Source organism: Manis javanica, chromosome 4 (assembly GCF_040802235.1).
Source record: "Manis javanica isolate MJ-LG chromosome 4, MJ_LKY, whole genome shotgun sequence".
Lineage (NCBI taxonomy): Eukaryota > Metazoa > Chordata > Mammalia > Pholidota > Manidae > Manis > Manis javanica.
In genome coordinates, this window is record NC_133159.1 from 78,985,338 (window position 1) to 79,003,100 (window position 17,763).

General features: G+C 34.0%; 1 protein-coding gene across 11 annotated transcripts in view; it reads left to right on the forward strand.

Annotated features, from left to right (window-relative positions):
* The window catches only part of CCDC18 (coiled-coil domain containing 18), a 200,237-nt gene that overhangs the window by 43,196 nt on the left and 139,278 nt on the right, over positions 1 to 17,763 (forward strand). For all 11 annotated transcript variants that reach the window (XM_073234287.1, XM_017650002.3, XM_073234294.1 and 8 more), the window contains 4 exons: positions 9,955 to 10,051; positions 11,470 to 11,591; positions 12,503 to 12,689; positions 15,047 to 15,171. In XM_073234287.1, coding sequence (XP_073090388.1) covers positions 9,955 to 10,051; positions 11,470 to 11,591; positions 12,503 to 12,689; positions 15,047 to 15,171 — 531 coding nt within the window. The remainder of the gene's footprint in view (positions 1 to 9,954; positions 10,052 to 11,469; positions 11,592 to 12,502; positions 12,690 to 15,046; positions 15,172 to 17,763) is intronic.

Sequence of the window (17,763 nt, forward strand, 5' to 3'; positions counted from 1 at the left end):
ATCAAGGGATAGACAAAAAGTACAGAATTTGATACCTAATATATAAAGTATGAAGGAGGAAGAAAAAGGAGGAGAAATAGAAAAGGACCTTTAGATTTGTGGTTGTAACAGCATACTAAGTGAGTTAAGTTAGACTCTTAGATAGTAAGGGAAGTAACCTGGAACCATTGGTAACCACGAATCTAAAGCCTGAAATGGCAATAAGTACATACCTATCGATAATCACCCTAAATGTAAATGAATGAATGCACGAATCAAAAGACATAGAGTCACTGAATGGATAAAAAAACAAGACCCATCTACATGCTGTTTACAAGAGACTCACCTCAAACCCAAAGACATGTGCAGACTAAAAGTCAAGGGATGGAAAAAGATATTTCATGTAAACAATAGGGAGAAAAAAGCAGGTGTTGCAGTACTAGTATCAGGCAAAATAGACTTCAAAACAAAGAAAGTAACAAGAGATAAAGAAGGACATTACATAATGATAAAGGGGCCAGTCCAACAAGAGGGTATAACCATTATAAATATATATGCACCCAACACAGGAGCACTGACATATGTGAAACAAATACTAAGAGAACTAAAGGAGGAAATAGAATGCAATGCATTCTTTCTAGGAGACTTCAACACACCACTCACTCCAAAGGACAGATCCACCAGACAAAAAATAAGTAAGGACACAGAGGCACTGAACAACACACTAGAACAGATGGACCTAATAGACATCTACAGAATTCTACATCCAAAAACAACAGGATACACATTCTTCTCAAGAGCACATGGAACATTCTCCAGAATAGACCACATACTAGGCCACAAAAAGAGCCTCAGTAAATTCCAAAAGATTGAAATCCTACCAACCAACTTCTCAGACCACAAAGGTACAAAACTGGAAATAAATTATACAAAGAATGCAAAAAGGCTCACAAACACATGGAGGCTTAACAACACACTTCTAAATAGTCAATGGATCAACAATCAAATTAAAATGGAGATCCAGCAATATATGGAAATGAATGATAACAACAACATAAAGCCCCAAGTTTTGTGGGACTCAGCGAAAGCAGTCTTAAGAGGAAAGTATATAACAATTCAGGCATATTTTAAAGAAGGAAGAACAATCCCAAATAAATAGTCTAATGTCACAATGATCAAAATTGGAAAAAGAAGAACAAATGAGGCCTAAAGTCAGCAGAAGTAGGGACATAATAAAGATCAGAGAAGAAATAAACAAAATTGAGAAGAATAAAACAATAGAAAAAACAATGAAAAACCAAGAGCTGGTTCATTGAGAAAATAAACAAAATAGATAAGCCTCTATTTAGACTTATTAAGAGAAAAAGAGAATCAACACACATCAACAAAATCAGAAACGAGAAAGGAAACATCATGACGGACCCAACAGAAATACAAAGAATTATTAGAGACTACTATGAAAACCTATATGCTAAGAAGCTGGAAAACCTAGAAGAAATGGACAACTTCCTAGGAAAATACAACCTTCCAAGACTGACAAAGGAAGAAACACAAAATCTGAACAAACCAATTACCAGCAAAGAAATTGAAGTGGTAATCAAAGAAGTACCCAAGAAAAAAAACCCTTGGATTTAACTCAGAATTTTATCAGACATACACAGAAGATATAATAACCATTCTCCTTAAAGTTTTCCAAAAAATAGAAGAGGAGGGAATACTCCCAAACTCATTCTATGAAGCCAACATCACCCTAATACCAAAACCAGGCAAAGACACCACAAAAAAAGAAAATTACAGACCAATATCCCTGATGAATGTAGATGCAAAAATACTCAACGAAATATTAGCAAACCGAATTCAAAAATATATCAAAAGGATCATACACCACGACCAAGTGGGATTCATCCCAGGGATGCAAGGATGGCACAACATTCAAAAGTCCATCAACATCATCCACCACATCAACAAAAAGAAAGACAAAAACCACATGATCATCTCCATAGATGCTGAAAAAGCATTTGACAAAATTCAACATCCATTCAAGATAAAAACTCTCAGCAAAATGGGCATAGAGAGCAAGTACCTCAACATAATAAAGGCTATATATGATAAACCCACAGCCAACATCATACCGAACAGCGAGAAGCTAAAAGCTTTTCCTCTGAGATCGGGAACAAGACAGGGATGCCCACTCTCCCCACTGTTATTTAAAATAGTACTGAAGGTCCTAGTCATGACAATTAGACAAAACAAAGAAATACAAGGAATCCAGATTGGTAAAGAAGAAGTTAAACTGTCACCATTTGCAGATGACATGATATTGTACATAAAAAAACCCTAAAGACTCCACTCCAAAACTACTAGAACTGATATCAGAATACAGCAAAGTTGCAGGATACAAAATTAACACACAGAAATCTATAGCTTTCCTATACACTAACAAGGAACTAATAGAAAGAGAAATCAGGAAAACAATTCCATTCACAATTGCATCAAAAAGAATAAAATACTTAGGAATAAACCTTACCAAGGAAGTGAAAGACCTATACTCTGAAAATGTGTGAGGCACTCTTAAGAGAAATTAAAGAGAACACTAACAAATGGAGGTTCATCCCATACTACTGGCTAGGAAGAATTAATATCGTCAAAATGGCCATCCTGTCCAAAGCAATATACAGATTTGATGCAATCACTATCAAATTACCAACAACATTCTTCAACAAACTGGAACAAATAGTTCAAAAATTCATATGGAAACACCAAAGACCCCGAATAGCCAAAGCAATCCTGAGAAAGAAGAATAAAGTGGGCGGGATCTTGCTGCCCAAGTTCAAGCTCTACTACAAAGCCACAGTAATCAAGACAATTTGGTACTGGCACAAGAACAGAGCCATAGACCAGTGGAACAGATTAGAGACTCCAGACATTAACCCAAACATATATGGTCAATTAATATTCGATAAAGGAGCCATGGACATACAATGGGGAAATGAAAGTTTCTTCAACAGTTGGTGCTGGCAAAACTGGACAGCTACATGTAAGAGAATGAAACTGGATCACTATCTAACCCTATACACAACAGTAAATTCCAAATGGATCAAAGATCTGAATGTAAGTCATGAAACCATAAAACTCTTAGAAAAAAACATAGACAAAAATCTCTTGGACATAAACATTACTGACTTCTTCATGAATGTATCTCCCCAGGCAAGGAAAACAAAAGCAAAAATGAACAAGTAGGACTATATCAAGCTGAAAAGCTTCTGTACAGCAAAGGGCACCATCAATAGAACAAAAAGGTACCCTACAGTATGGGAGAATATATTTGTAAATGACAGATCCAATAAAGGGTTGACATCCAAAATACATATAGAGCTCACAGAGCTCAACAAACAAAAAGCAAATAATCCAATTAAAAAATGAGCAGAGGAGCTGAACAGACAGTTCTCCAAAGAAGAAATTCAGATGGCCAACAGACACATGAAAAGATGCTCCACATAGCTAGTTATCAGAAAAATTCCAATTAAGAGCACAATGAGATATCACCTCACACCAGTAAGGATGTCTCCCATCCAAAAGACAAACAACAAATGTTGGCAAGGTTGTGGAGAAAGGGGACCCTCCTACACTGCAGGTGGGAATGTAAATTAGTTCATTGTGGAAAGCAGTATGGAGGTTCCTCAAAATTCTCAAAATAGACTTACCATTTGACCCAGGAATTTCACTGCTACTAATTTTACCCTAGGAGTGCAGCACTACAGTTTGAAGAAGACAGATGCAACCCTGTGTTTATCGCAGCACTATTTACAATAGCCAAGAAATGGAAGCAACCTAAGTGTCCATCAGCAGATGAATGGATAAAGATGTGGTACATATACACAATGGAATATTATTCAGCCATAAGAAGAAAACAAATCCTACCATTTGCAACAACATGGGTGGAGCTAGAGGGTATTATGCTCACTGAAATAAGCCAAGTGGAGAAAGACAAATACCAAATAATTTCACTCATCTGTGAAGTATAAGAACAAAGGAAAAACTGAATGAACAAAACAGCAGCAGAATCACCGAACCCCAGAATGGACTAACAGTTACTAAAGGGAAAGAGACTTGGGAGAATGGGAGGGTAGGGTGGGATAAGGGCTGGGAAGAAGAAAGGTGGTATTATGATTAGCACATATAATGTGGGGTATGGGGGAAATGGGAGGGCTGTGCAACACAGAGAAGACAAGTAGTTATTCCACAGTATCTTACTCTGCTGATGGACAGTGACTCTAATGGGGTTTGTGGGAGGGACTTGGGATAGGGGAGAGTCTAGGAAACATAATGTTCTTCATGTAATTGTAGATTAATGATAACAAAATTTTAAAAAAGTTAAAAAAGAATAGCCAAGTAAAGTAATCATGTGAAGCACAACCTTCAAAAAAAAAAAATAAGTGTGAAATGGATGTATAGCAAACAAAGAAATAAGAGAGGATTTACCAAAACCTAAATTACGGTTCTTTTCACAATGACTGAGATAATGGAAAACAGACAAGATTAGTCAAGGAGAAAAGGCACAAACAGCAACATTGGGGTTGAAAAGGAACTTTTAAATGCAGATTTAGCTATGATTTAAGAACCAAGTGAACCATTTTAAGATGATAAGTTTAAAAACTTAGACTAAATAAATGGTTTAGCAACAATATATACTTTAACATAAACTAACTTAATAAATTGAAAACCTGAACAGATGTATAGCCATTAAAGATATTGAATCAATAATTAAAAATTTGCCCCCAAGAAAGTAAACCAAATGAAACAATGATAATGACAAAAAAAAAAAAACAGGCCCATTTTGGCCTACAGTGGTTAAAATGAAAAGTCACAATATCATGTTTTGGCAAGATGTGGAGTAATTAGAATTCTCATATAATTCTAATAGGAGTGTAAATTGGTAGAACCCACTTGGAAAAATGTTTGCTGGTATCTCCTAAAGCTAAACATTGTCACCCTGTGATCCTGCATTCTCTCCAACAGAAATGAATACCTGTGTCTGTCAGAAGACATGTGCAAGAGTGTTCAAATTATTTCCATTCATAATTGCTAAATGTTAATCAACAATATAATCAATAATGTTATATTCACATTATGACATATATGTATATGATATATATATATATATCAGTGAAAAAGAGCAACTGTAGCTATTTAATGTGTATGAATATCACAGTTACAGTGTTAAGCAAAAGAAGCCAGGTGTGAAAGAACACTGTATATTTTCATAAGAAATTAAGAATAGGCAAAATTAGTATATGATATTAAAAAGTCCAAATAGTGCTTTCCTTTTGGGGTAAAAAGCAATGACTAAGAGGGTGCATGAGGTTGTCTTTTGGTGCTGGAAATGTTCTATATTTTGATCTGGGTAGTAGTTACATGGATATATACATATACAAAAATTCATTCACTTAAGACTTCTGCATTTTACTCAATAAAAATTTAAAATAAAAAGTTACATTAAAAAATACACAGAAGCTATGTACAATCTTAATGGAGGTTTTAAATGTACTCAGGATTTGTTTTAATTAGTAGTGGTAAGACACACAGACATGGAAATGACTGTCATGAAGAAAGGAAGAAGTTTTTATACAGATTCTCACAGATCCCTAGAAATAGAAGACATGACCTGCCATGCAGGAGGGCTACACAGGGAAGCATCAGGATTGGTCAGGAGGCAGAGGGAGTTGGAAGGAAAATGGGAGCAAGAGGTTTTATTATGGATTTCATAGGAAAGAACAGTTCAGGCAGGTTATGTAGGTTTAAGATTGGCTATTATGAACAATCACAGTGGTCTGGAGTTTATATAAAGCCTGAGTTGTCTGGTACCCCAGTCCTGGAGTGATTAGGATGGGGATATGAGCCCTGAGAGGAAGAGCCAGATAGAGGAGGGGGGAGTGTGCCTGGATTGGCCAGTTGTGTATGAAAGGTACTATCTCTAAGAATTGGCTATCCTTGGGAGCCCTAAAGTCAATAAGGCCCAGATGTCAAAACAGAATAAAAGACATGCTTAATATAATGGAGAAAATTATAAAACTTTATTGAAAGTCTTAAAAGAAGATCTAATTTATGAGGTATATACTGTTTTTCTGGAATGGAACCTAATATAAAGGTGTTAGTTCTCTCCTTCAATTAGGTTTTACATTCGGTTCCATTCCAATCAATATCCCAACAGAAATTTTGGTAGAACTTAATGAACTCACCCTAAAAATCATGGAAGAACCAAGGTCCAAGAATAGACAAGGCAATTTTGAAGCTGTAGGCCCAGGTGGAGAACATGCCATAAACCAAGATTTCTAAAGTTACACTGCTAAGTCAGTGTGATAATGGTGTAGAAATTTTAAAAAAAGATGAATAGTACAGAACAGAGACCCTTAAGCAAACATACATTACAGTGGAATCTTGATATGTGACAGAGGTGGCATTTAAAATCAGGGAAAGGATGAATAAATCAATAAATTACGGTACTGGACAAACTGGCATGTGTTTCATATGTGATATAGTGAGAAGGATTCATCATTTATGTAGTAGTGTGTTTATCCCAAGAATGAATAGCCTGAGGATACATCAGGCAATCTCAGGTTGATCTTCTATAAAACAACTGTCATGAAATACTAAGAAAAGCAGAACATAATGTTCCAGATCAAGTAGACTGAAGAGACATAACTAAAAGCAGAAGTGTGATCCTGGATCAGAAGGGAAAAAAAGCTTATAAAGAACATTATTGGAATAATTGATGGAACATAGATAACATCACATTAATTTTAGATTTCTTGAATTTGATAATTGGTTTTGAGGTTATATGAGGCAATGTCCATGTTCTTAGGAGATAGGTGCTAAAGTATTTAGAAGTGATGGTTACTAATTACTCTAGAATGTAGTTCAGTACAAAAAAATCTCTCAAATGAGAGACAAAAAAGAAAAGTTATGGCAAAATGTCAAAAGTTGTTGAATCCACCAACATGTACCAATTTGAGATTCTTAAAACAAAAATTTTTTAAAAACCCAGAATTAAAAAAAATAATAATTTTATAGTGATGCTGGGAGAACTGATTATTGACTTTAAAAAAGTAAATAGGATCCCTGCTTCTTACTGCACCTGTATACAAAGAAATTCCAGATGAATTAAAGATCCAGTTGTGAAAAGTAAAACTTTTAGAGAAAATGTAGGAGAATAGTTTCCATGATGTCTCATGGTAGGGAAGACTGTTTTAAAATGAGATTTGGAAGGCATAAATAGTATAGGAAAACTGCTAAATATTAAGTTCATTAAAATAAAAACTTTCTGTTCTGTAAAACACATTTTTTAAGAAGTGGAAAAGACATTTGCATATAATACAATATCACAAAAATTAGAGTCCAGAATTTATAAAGAACTCTCACAAGTCCATAAGAAAAGGGTGGGAAAAGTCCAGTAATAAAAGAAAAAGGATCTGAACAGGTAAAGGACAGGAAACCCAAATAGCCAGTGTAACTTGGAAAATTGCTCAATCTCACTGTCATCAAAAATGCAGATTAAAACCACAGTGAGGTTGTAAAACTGCAGTCATTTCACACTATTAGATTGAAGAGTTTTTAATTTGATGACAATTATAACTTAATGAACTTTTGCCATGTATAATAAGTTTCCTAACTGCTTTAAGGTATATAGCTCATTTACTCAATTATATGAGATCAGTAAGATCCTCCTTTCACAGATGAATAAATTGAATTAGAAGTTGAGATCACACAGTTAGAAAGTGGTAGTGGTAGAATTTGAAACCACACACTATGGCTCTGTGTCCCACTGAATTGAATACCATGCCAGAGGTAGTAGTGCAAAGTGGTTAAGTAGAGAGATTTTGGAAACAGGTTGCACTCACTGTAACATGTAAGATCTTGAGTAAGTTACTTAACTTCTCAGTGTTATATTTTTGGCACCTCATTATTGATTTTTGGGAAGCTTAAATAGGTTATCATTTTATTATTACTCTATACTGCTTCTGGAAGTGTGGGTGAAGTTGTGGTACACCAGAAACTCACATATACATTTCTGGTTGAGAGTGTAAATTGGTACAGCTACTGTACTAATTTTTAAAAAAGGATTTAATAAAAGTTGAAGGTGCACCTACTAAGTACCTTTAACATTGAAATGCCTTTTGGAAATTATCTAGCAATTCATGTCCTTGTCATATACCATAAAGAAACTCTTTCAAGGAGTTATGCACTGGGATGTTCACTGCAACATTGTATTACCTGGAAACAACCTGAATATATACCAACTGAAAAATGAAAAAATGTATTATTTTCAAAAAACAAAATAATACGTAGTAGATTTAAAAAGCTGAACTATAGTCACATGAGTGAACATAGATCTTGAATGATATTGAACAAAAGCAATCTGCAGAAGGACATGTATAGTGTGGTTTCATTCATATATGGTATAAAAACATGGATAAAAGACTATGTGTTTCATCAAGTATAAGATGACAAGATTTTAAGGTGCACTATTATTTTAAAAATCACTAAGACAAGAATACCACCATGCAACTATGATATACCAGTTTTAGAGATGTGTGTGCCTTTTAGAATAGATGAGCTATGATGTACTATTTGTGGATATAGGTTAACATGCAAATGTGTAATGGTATGGTAATTTAAAAAAAGACCAGGGCTACCCTCTGTAGAAGTCAAGGGATTGGGATTTGGAAGGACTCACAGGGACATCAACTTCAGTGTCTGCAATGTTTTGTTTGGTTGAAATAAAAAAGGCTAAGTGAAGCAAAAATAGCAAAAAGTTAAGATTCATTAAGCAGGGTGGGAGTATGTGGATATATGTATCCATACTTTTCTGTGTGGCTGAAATATGTTGTGACTTTTTTTTTAATTGGTGGAGACGAAGGGTAGGTAGCTGTATATTGGATAAGTTTGGCTTGAAGGGAAGGATGACAGAGGAAAGCATATCTATGGAGGTTTTTGTTTAATTGAGAAGTATAGGTACCCTTTGCTGTCTAAACTCTGAACTCTGTATTGCTCTGTGAAATCTATATTGCTATTCAGTCTAAGGAATGGAATATATTCTCTTAGATTTTCAGATAAATCTCTTATTGTTTAAATTACTTTTCATCTGGCACTTTGGAACCAAATAGACATCTCTGACATCAACATTGCCATTCAGACTTAAGAACCACTAATATTCACAAAATAATGGATTCTTTCACTTATTTGTAAGCCAACAGAGAAGAGCTGAGATCCAGAATATAGATAAAGGAATTCACCTTGCCTAAGAGAATAGTCACTTACTTTCTCTTGCACTGGAAAGAACATGATGAGAGTAGGTTTAAAGATAGAAAAGTTTTAGGTATGGGTATGAAATTGACTAAGTTCCAGGCCAATAGTCTCAATTCCTGTGAGAAATAGGAAGAAAGGTCAGGGTGAAGTTAGAGGTGAGGCAGCACAATTGGGCTTAAAGACAGTGTTTGGTGGTGATTGGATTTTGTTTAGATTTTTATATCTTGTGTCAGTAGTAGTCACTGTCTTTTGAAATACCTTTTTGAAAATTTACTTGACCTTGCAAGGGTCACAGAAATTACTGAGTATTTTTAATATACTAGACAGAAGACTGATTCTGTAATTAATATCTGGTCTTTGAAAATTTATTATACAGCCTCAGACTATTTCCCTAATCTGTCTTTTCCAGACAGAGAAACAAAAATTGCTGTATGTTTCAAAGTGTATAAGTGTTTTATGTTGTATATATTTTTTCATACTGATAGAGTGAAGAAATGATTATAATCTAATCTTCATTCTTCATTTTGCAGTTTATGCCTAATACTCTTTTAGTACAAAGAAATCTGTTTCTCTATATTCCTTATAATTAAATATAGGTTACTTTGGAACTTAACTATTCAAATGCAGAGCATTCTGTACTTTTTATTAATTATGCCTTTTTAACTTTAGAGCTGAACGACAAAGGAATGAAGCACTGTATAATGCTGAAGAGCTGAGTAAAGCTTTTCAACATTATAAAGAAAAAGTAGCTGAAAAACTGGAAAAGGTAAGAGGCAGTTGTACAAATTTATTGTTTTGTATTACTGTCTATATCTTAAAAATATAGACAAATAGAATATGCTTGTTTAGGTTAAAGCAGGGAGCAGTTTTATGATCTAATTCATAATAAAATAATTTAAAAAAAAAGAATTTATAAATATTAGTTAAGAATGATGTTTGCAGTCTTCTTAAAATGAGCAGAAATTTCTTTATCCAAAGAGAGAAAAGAGTGAAGACAAGAGAAGGAGCAAAATGCAGAGAAAGATGGGGCAAGTGAGCAGAGATTAGAGCAATGGAAGTAGAAGCAGGAGATTTGTTCCCAACACCTCAATGAAAATGAAGGCAGAGAAGATTATGTAGCCTTTAGTTGGTCTCCCTGGACCTACCTTGACATGGGCTCACTTCTGTCTCTCAGAGGGAAGTTTCCTTGAACAGATTCTGCAGTATAGAAGCTTAATGTTCCATTCATTTAGTGTCTTTATGCAGTACCACGTGATAATAAATCCTGTCTGGAGGAAAGCCACATGTTATATATTCGGATGTTGAAGTCTGGTCAAGAGAAACCAATTGAGAGACTTCCATCTGGAGATACTAATTGAAACAGAGGAAGTTAATGATTCTGTTCAAAGAAAGGTAGAAGGGTAGAAGAAAATGATTATTATTAAAAAATTTTTAAATAAGATCCCATTAGATACTGAAGTCATAAGTGTGAATTAATCAGATCACTGTTTTGAAGCCTTGGAGAAGGTCTCTATGGGAATTAAATACTATAGAAGGGATTTTTAATAAGGTTATTTGAAAGGGGAGGTAGAGTTAAGCTAGTAGGGGGAGTGAAGCTCTCTTTGGGGAGAGGGAGGATTTTGCCAAGGAAAAAGAGTGAAATGTAAAGACGATTTTTTCACACTTCTTAGGATTATCAAATTCAAACTGTTTAGCAAAGACCTGTAGTTAGGTAGATGTAACAAATAAGGTGGGGCAGATCTGCCCAATCCTCTACTCCATCCTGGAGGTTTTTATCTTTCAAATTTTGGACTGTAATTTCAGTGGGCATATTCTATTGCTAATATTAAAAATATTCTTATCTGAAACATTTGCATTAAAGTTAGCCTTTAATAACTTGATGCAGTATCCCTACATGGCTTGCTTGCCGTTTCTACAGGAGGCCAGAACACTTTTGCTTTTGATGGTGCTTGTGTTCCTCTGTCATATGGGCTTCTAACCATTTCGGGACCCATAGTGGCATCCTCCTCCCTGTGTTGTTACGGGAAATTCACTTTGTTCCTTTTGCTACAAGGCTGGGGATTTAAACATGTGGCAGTCTTTCATATTCTTGTGCTTATTTCTGAAATCACTACTTTTTAGTTTGAAACACCTAAAACTTATGATCACATTAGTATGTCCAATTAAAACAAATTATTGTTTTAGGTTCAAGCTGAAGAAGAGATACTAGAGAAAAATCTAATTAACTGTGAAAAAGAAAATAAAAGGCTACAGGAAAAGCATGGTCTATATAAAAATGAACTTGAGATTCTGAAAGAGAAATTAAGGTATAGTACCCTGTTGTGGAAAAAAGACATTTGTGTGAAAATTGAGAAAAATGGAAACATTTTAAAATAGAATATTTTGTACACTGTAATTCTGGCCTTAAATTATGTAGAAAGATAGGTTTCCTGACTGAAATTCTTTTCTAGGTATAAAGTATAAAGTTAGGATTTTAAGTAAAACATGTTGGTATTAATATATTTGTAGAGTAATATGATCAACATTTTTGCTTTGCATGTATTTAGAGAAAATAGACACAGACGTAAAAATCCTTGTAGTGTGACCACATTAGCTAGTTAGTAAAATACAGATTCTTCAACTCAATCAGTCAACTGGTTCTACTTTATTTCAGAGATGTTAAAATGTGGAGAAGGAAACTGATGAAGTACAATAACAGTTCTAAAGATTAGATTGTTCTAATTAGATTGTGACATGTTTTATAGGTATTTATATTTAAAAATATTACTGCTTAGTAGTCTTTTAGTAGGTGATTAGACTTTTAGAGTTGTGGCTGATAGTTCATGATTTTTCCTTGTGCAATCTAGAACTTTCTTGATACTGCAAAATATTGTGTCAGGATTTTGGAGTTAGATCTCCTATCTAACACTTTTAAAAAGGGAGCAGAAATGCTCCCAAGATAGTGGAGTTATCCTGCCTTACTACTTACTGTGAGACACTGGGCAAGTTTTGTAATCTTTCTTGCTTCCATTTCTTCATCTATAATTGGGGAGTAATAACAGTGCTAAGCACACACGATTGTGAGTGCCTTGTATGCAGAAGGTAGGCACTCAGTAAATGTGAGCAGCTATTACTATTTCAGAAGTAGGCTTTAAAATATTTTTAAAGTGATATTAACTAAGTATTACAGAAAATGAATGTATGTTTTATTTCCATTTTTATACCTTATTCTTCACAGACAGTTAAAAGAAGAAAATAACAATGGAAAAGAAGAACTAAGGATCATGGCAGTGAAAAATTCAGAAGTTATGGCACAACTAACTGAATCTAAACAAAGTATTCTGAAGCTAGAGAGTGAGTTAGAGGACAAAGACAAAATACTTAGAGAAAAATTTTCTTTAATGAATGAAAATCAAGACTTAAAGGTTTGTATTGCAACACAGAATGAGCGACTGGACTTGTGTCAGCAAGAAATAGAAAGTTCAAGGGTGGAACTGAGAAGTTTGGAAAAAACTTTGTCTCAGTTACCAATAAGTATATGTGAAAAGGAAATTTTTTACTCAAGTGCTTTATAAGAGATCATCACTTTGTGGCTGTTTTATTAGCTTCTGGGGTCTTTTCCTTATATGTCTGTACTTTCAGTCATTAATTTCTTTCTGTCTGATATCTAACTTTTCCTGTGCTTGCTTTTCTACTATTGCACCCTCTCTCAGTCTCTCAAATGCCATGTATAAGAATGGCACAGATTGTAAAAAAAAACAAAACAGCTTTATTGAAGTAACATTCACATACCACAAAATTCACTGTTCATTATGTACTGTTTTAAGTGTGCTGTTCAGTGATTTTTAATAAATTTGTAAGTTTTAGAACAATCACCACAATCCAATTTTTAAACATTTCCATTATCCCCAAAAGATCCCTTGTGTTCATTTATAATTGTACACAAAAGATCCTTATACCCACCCCTACTCCCAGGAAACCACTATTTGCTTTCTGCCTTTAGAGAATTGTCTGTTCGGAAATTTTGTATAAATTAAATTACATGGTCTTTTTCATTCTTAATGTTTTTGAGTATTATTCATTGTGATGTGTATCAGTATTTTCTTCTTTTTATTGTTGAGTATTATTCCATTGTATAAATATACCACATTTTGTTTATCCAGTCACCAATAGATGTACATTTGGGTTGTTCGCACTTTTGGACTATTCTGAAAAATTCAGCTATGACCATTTGTGTACAAGTCTTTGTATGGACTTGTTTTCATTTATATGATAAATTTATACCAAACTGCTTTCCAAAGTGGTTATACCATTTTTTATGTTCTCACCAGCAGTGTTTGGGTATGCCTGTTTCTCTACATCCTAGCCAACATTTGTTATGGTTTTTTTTTTATTATTATAGTCATTTTAGTGGGTATGAAGTAGTATCACATTGTGATTTTAATTTTCATGTCCCTAATGACTAAATAATACTGAGGAACTTTTCACATACTTATTAGACAGGCACAAAACATTAGAATGTTTCCATGAAAGCAGCTGGCCACATTTTCTCTTTCAGTTATGTATACGACCATATTTGTAAGTGAGACTAGGGAGAAGTATTCCTGTATCAGAAATTTGTTATTGATAAGTGTAAAATAAAGGTGAGATCAGGAGAAAGCTATAGATAAATGTGCATCATTGGTTTCACATATGGATGGATGGTAGACTCTTACTAGTTTAATACAATCATGGAATTGTGAAGCTGAAACAGACCACAGAAATTATCTGATTGAATACCATCATTTTATTCATGAAGAAATGTAGACCCAAGAAAGTAAATAACTTGTCCAGCTAAAACTAGAACATATGATTCTTGGTTCCGTTCTGCTTCATGGCTTACTGCTATATCTACTCTCCTAGGATGCTGATTATTTGCTTAGATTTTTTAATGTACGGTTTGCTTTTGAAATTTGATAATAATTAGGTACAGATAGCATTTACTTTAAATTGATAGTCCTATTTAGCTCAACATAAAAAATTACTTCATATGTGATTCTGAAGGCGTTATAATACATTCTTGATCTTGTATTTCATGCAGTGCTGGGAATAACTTGGTTTGGAAATGTGCTTTTTTTTTTTTTCATTTCTAGAAAGTGTGATTTGGTTATAGTTTGAAGAGGGTCTTATTTAAGTGCTTACCTTGCCCCATTTAAAAACTAATTTTAAAAAAGTCTCTAGTATTCCAATATACACATGTGCTGAATCTGGGTAATATACTATGATAGGTGCTATATATAGCACATTTGCTGAATTTGGGTAACATATTGTGATACCCACTTCAGATTTTTTGGAACAAAATTTTACAGATAAAGCCTTTTTATATACCTTGCTAGATCCCATTTCTTTCTCTCTCCTCAGAGATAACTGCTATTCTGAAATTCATGTATATCTTTCCTGTCTGTATTTTAAATGTTGTCACACATATGGATGATCTAGAAAAAAGGACATATTCACACATACACTCACACAGTTTAGTATACTTTGGAAAATACTATGTGTGCCTCTTGTTTTTCAATTAATGTTATGTTATGTCTCCATAATGATTTATATAATACAGGTTTATTTTAAATATTGTAGTTTTTCCATTATCTTAATATATTTTAATGTAATTATACATTCTATTGATGGACATTAGGTTTCTATTAAATTCACACCATTTTTCAAACTTGGAGTTCTGAATAATAAAATAATTATATCATAGATATTATAAGTTTATATATATATATTTCTTGATTTGCAGTTAAAAAGGGAAATGTTTGGTTTTAAATCATCTCGTTCTAAGCACCAGATGAGTAGTTTGTCAAACAAGGAAGACAATTACATTGGCTGCTGTGAGGCAAATAAAATGGTGATTTCAGACTTGAGGTACAGTTTTCAGATGCTCGAGTTGTAACAAATGCAATGTTTTTTTAAATTGATGATTATAATCTTTAATTGTGGAGTTGAAAAATGTGCAGAAAAGTCCAGAGAGTATTGTAATTTCTGTGTTTTCATGACTAAGAATTGATTCTTAACATCTTGTGATTTTTTTTTCAAATCTGTTCCTTTAAGTAAAAAAAACATTACAGTATGGATAATACCCTTTGATCCTTACCACTAGTATCATTCCCCTAGGTATCCACTATCAGGAATTGGGTGTATATTTTTCCACCCATGTTTACAATCACACACAAAAATATATAGTATATACATACAGTTGCAATTTGCTTTTTCACTCACCATAGTTTTTTTAATTCATCCATGTTAAAGTAGGTAGAGTGATTGGTGACTGGATGGATTAGTCTGTTTAGTTTAAATAGCTGTATAGTAATCTATCCTATAACTGTGTCACTACTTATTTATTCCTTTATTGATACTTACCTCATTTCCAGTTTTCTTCTATTATAAACAGTACTGCAAACTACAAACTTAAAGTGAAATTGCTGAATCAATTTTGCTAGGAATTATCAAGTTTCTTCTTTTTTTATTGAAGCATCATTGATCAAAAACCTTATGTTGGTTTCAAATGTGTGACACAGTGGTTCAGCAGTTACCTATTAAATCCTCACCCCCTCTAGTGCAGTTATTATCAATGTAGAAAGATATTACAATATCATTGACTATATTCTCCCTGCTGTACTGCTGTCCCCATGACCAACTTACATTGGTATTGTGAATTATTGTGCCCCTTTATCACCCTCCCCTTCCATCACCACCTGCCACAACTGCTCCCCTTTGGTAATCACTAGTTGCTCCTCAGTTTCTATGAGTCTATTGCTGTTTTTTAATTCTGTTTTGCTTTGTTTTATATTCCACAAATAAGGGAGATCATATGGTACTTGTCTTTCTCTTCCTGGCTTACTTCACTGACCATAACACCCAAGAGATCCATCCATGTTGTTGTACTTGGGAGAATTTATTTTCTTTTCATGGCCTATTATTTAATAGTCTATTAAATAGACTTATTTAATAGTTCATTGTGTCTATGCACCACATCTTCATTATCCATTCATCTATTGATGGACACTTAGGTTGCTTCCATATCTTAGCTACTGCAAATAATGGGTGATAAACACAGAGGTACATATATATTTTTGAATCAGGGTTTTGTTTTCTTCACTTAAATTCCCAGAAGTGAAATTACTGGATTGAATGGTATTTCTGTTACTAGTTTTTTGAGGAATCTCTATAATGCTTTTCACAGTGGTTGCACCAACTGACATTCTCACCAACAGTGTAGGAGGGTTCCTATTTCTCCACATGTTTGCCAACATTTGTTATTCGTCTCTTTTGAATAGTGGCCATTCTAACTGGTGTGAGGTGATATTGTGGTTTTAATTTGCGTTTCCTTGATGATTACCTATGTGGAGCATCTTTTCATGTGCCTGTTGGCCATTTTTATTTCTTCTTTGGAGAAATGTCTGTTCAGGTCCTCTGCCCACTTTTTCATTGGGTTATTTGCTTTTTGGGTGTTGAAGCAGATGAGTTAACCCCTTATCAGATGAGTTGTGTATGAATATATTGTCACATACTGTAGGATGCCTTTTTGTTCTGCTGCTGTTGTCCTTGGGTGTACAGAACCTTTTTAGTTTGATGTAGTCCCACTTGTTAATTTTTTTTTTTTTTTTTTTTTTTTTTTTTGTTTTTTTTTTTTTATTTATTTATTTATTTATTTTTTTTTTTACCATTGTTTTTTTTTTTTTTTTTTTTGAGAGGGCATCTCTCATATTTATTGATCAAATGGTTGTTAACAACAATAAAATTCAGTATAGGGGGGTCAATGCTCAATGTACAATCATTAATCCATCTCAAGCCTAATTCTCGTCAGTCTCCAATCTTCTGAAGCATAACGAACAAGTTCTTACATGGTGAACGAATTCTTACAGAGTGAATAAATTCTTACATGGTGAACAGTACAAGGGCATTCATCACAGAAACTTTCGGTTTTGATCATGCAATATGACCTATAAACCATCAGGTCAAATATGAATATTCATTTGATTTTTGTACTTGATTTATATGTTGATCCCACATTTCTCCTATTATTATTATTATTTTTATTTTTAATAAAATGCTGAAGTGGTAGGTAGATGCAAGATAAAGGTAGAAAACATAGTTTAGTGCTGTAAGAAGGCAAATATAGATGATCAGATGATCAGGTGTGTGCCTATGGACTAAGTATTAATCAAGGCTAGACAAGGGCAGCAAGACATCCACGGATGCAGAAGATTTCTCTCAAAGCAGGGGGGGTGAGGTTCTGAGCCTCACCTCTGTTGATCCCCAAATTCTCACCTGATGGCCCCCCTGCGACTGTGCCTGTCTTAGGTTGTTCCTCCCTTGAGGAATCTTACCCGTCTCTGGCTAACCAGTCATCTTCCGGGGCCATACAGGGAAATGTAAAGTTGGTAAGTGAGAGAGAAGCCATATTGTTTGCAAAGGTTAGCTTTTTACTTCTTTGCAGATTTATGCCCTGTGGCT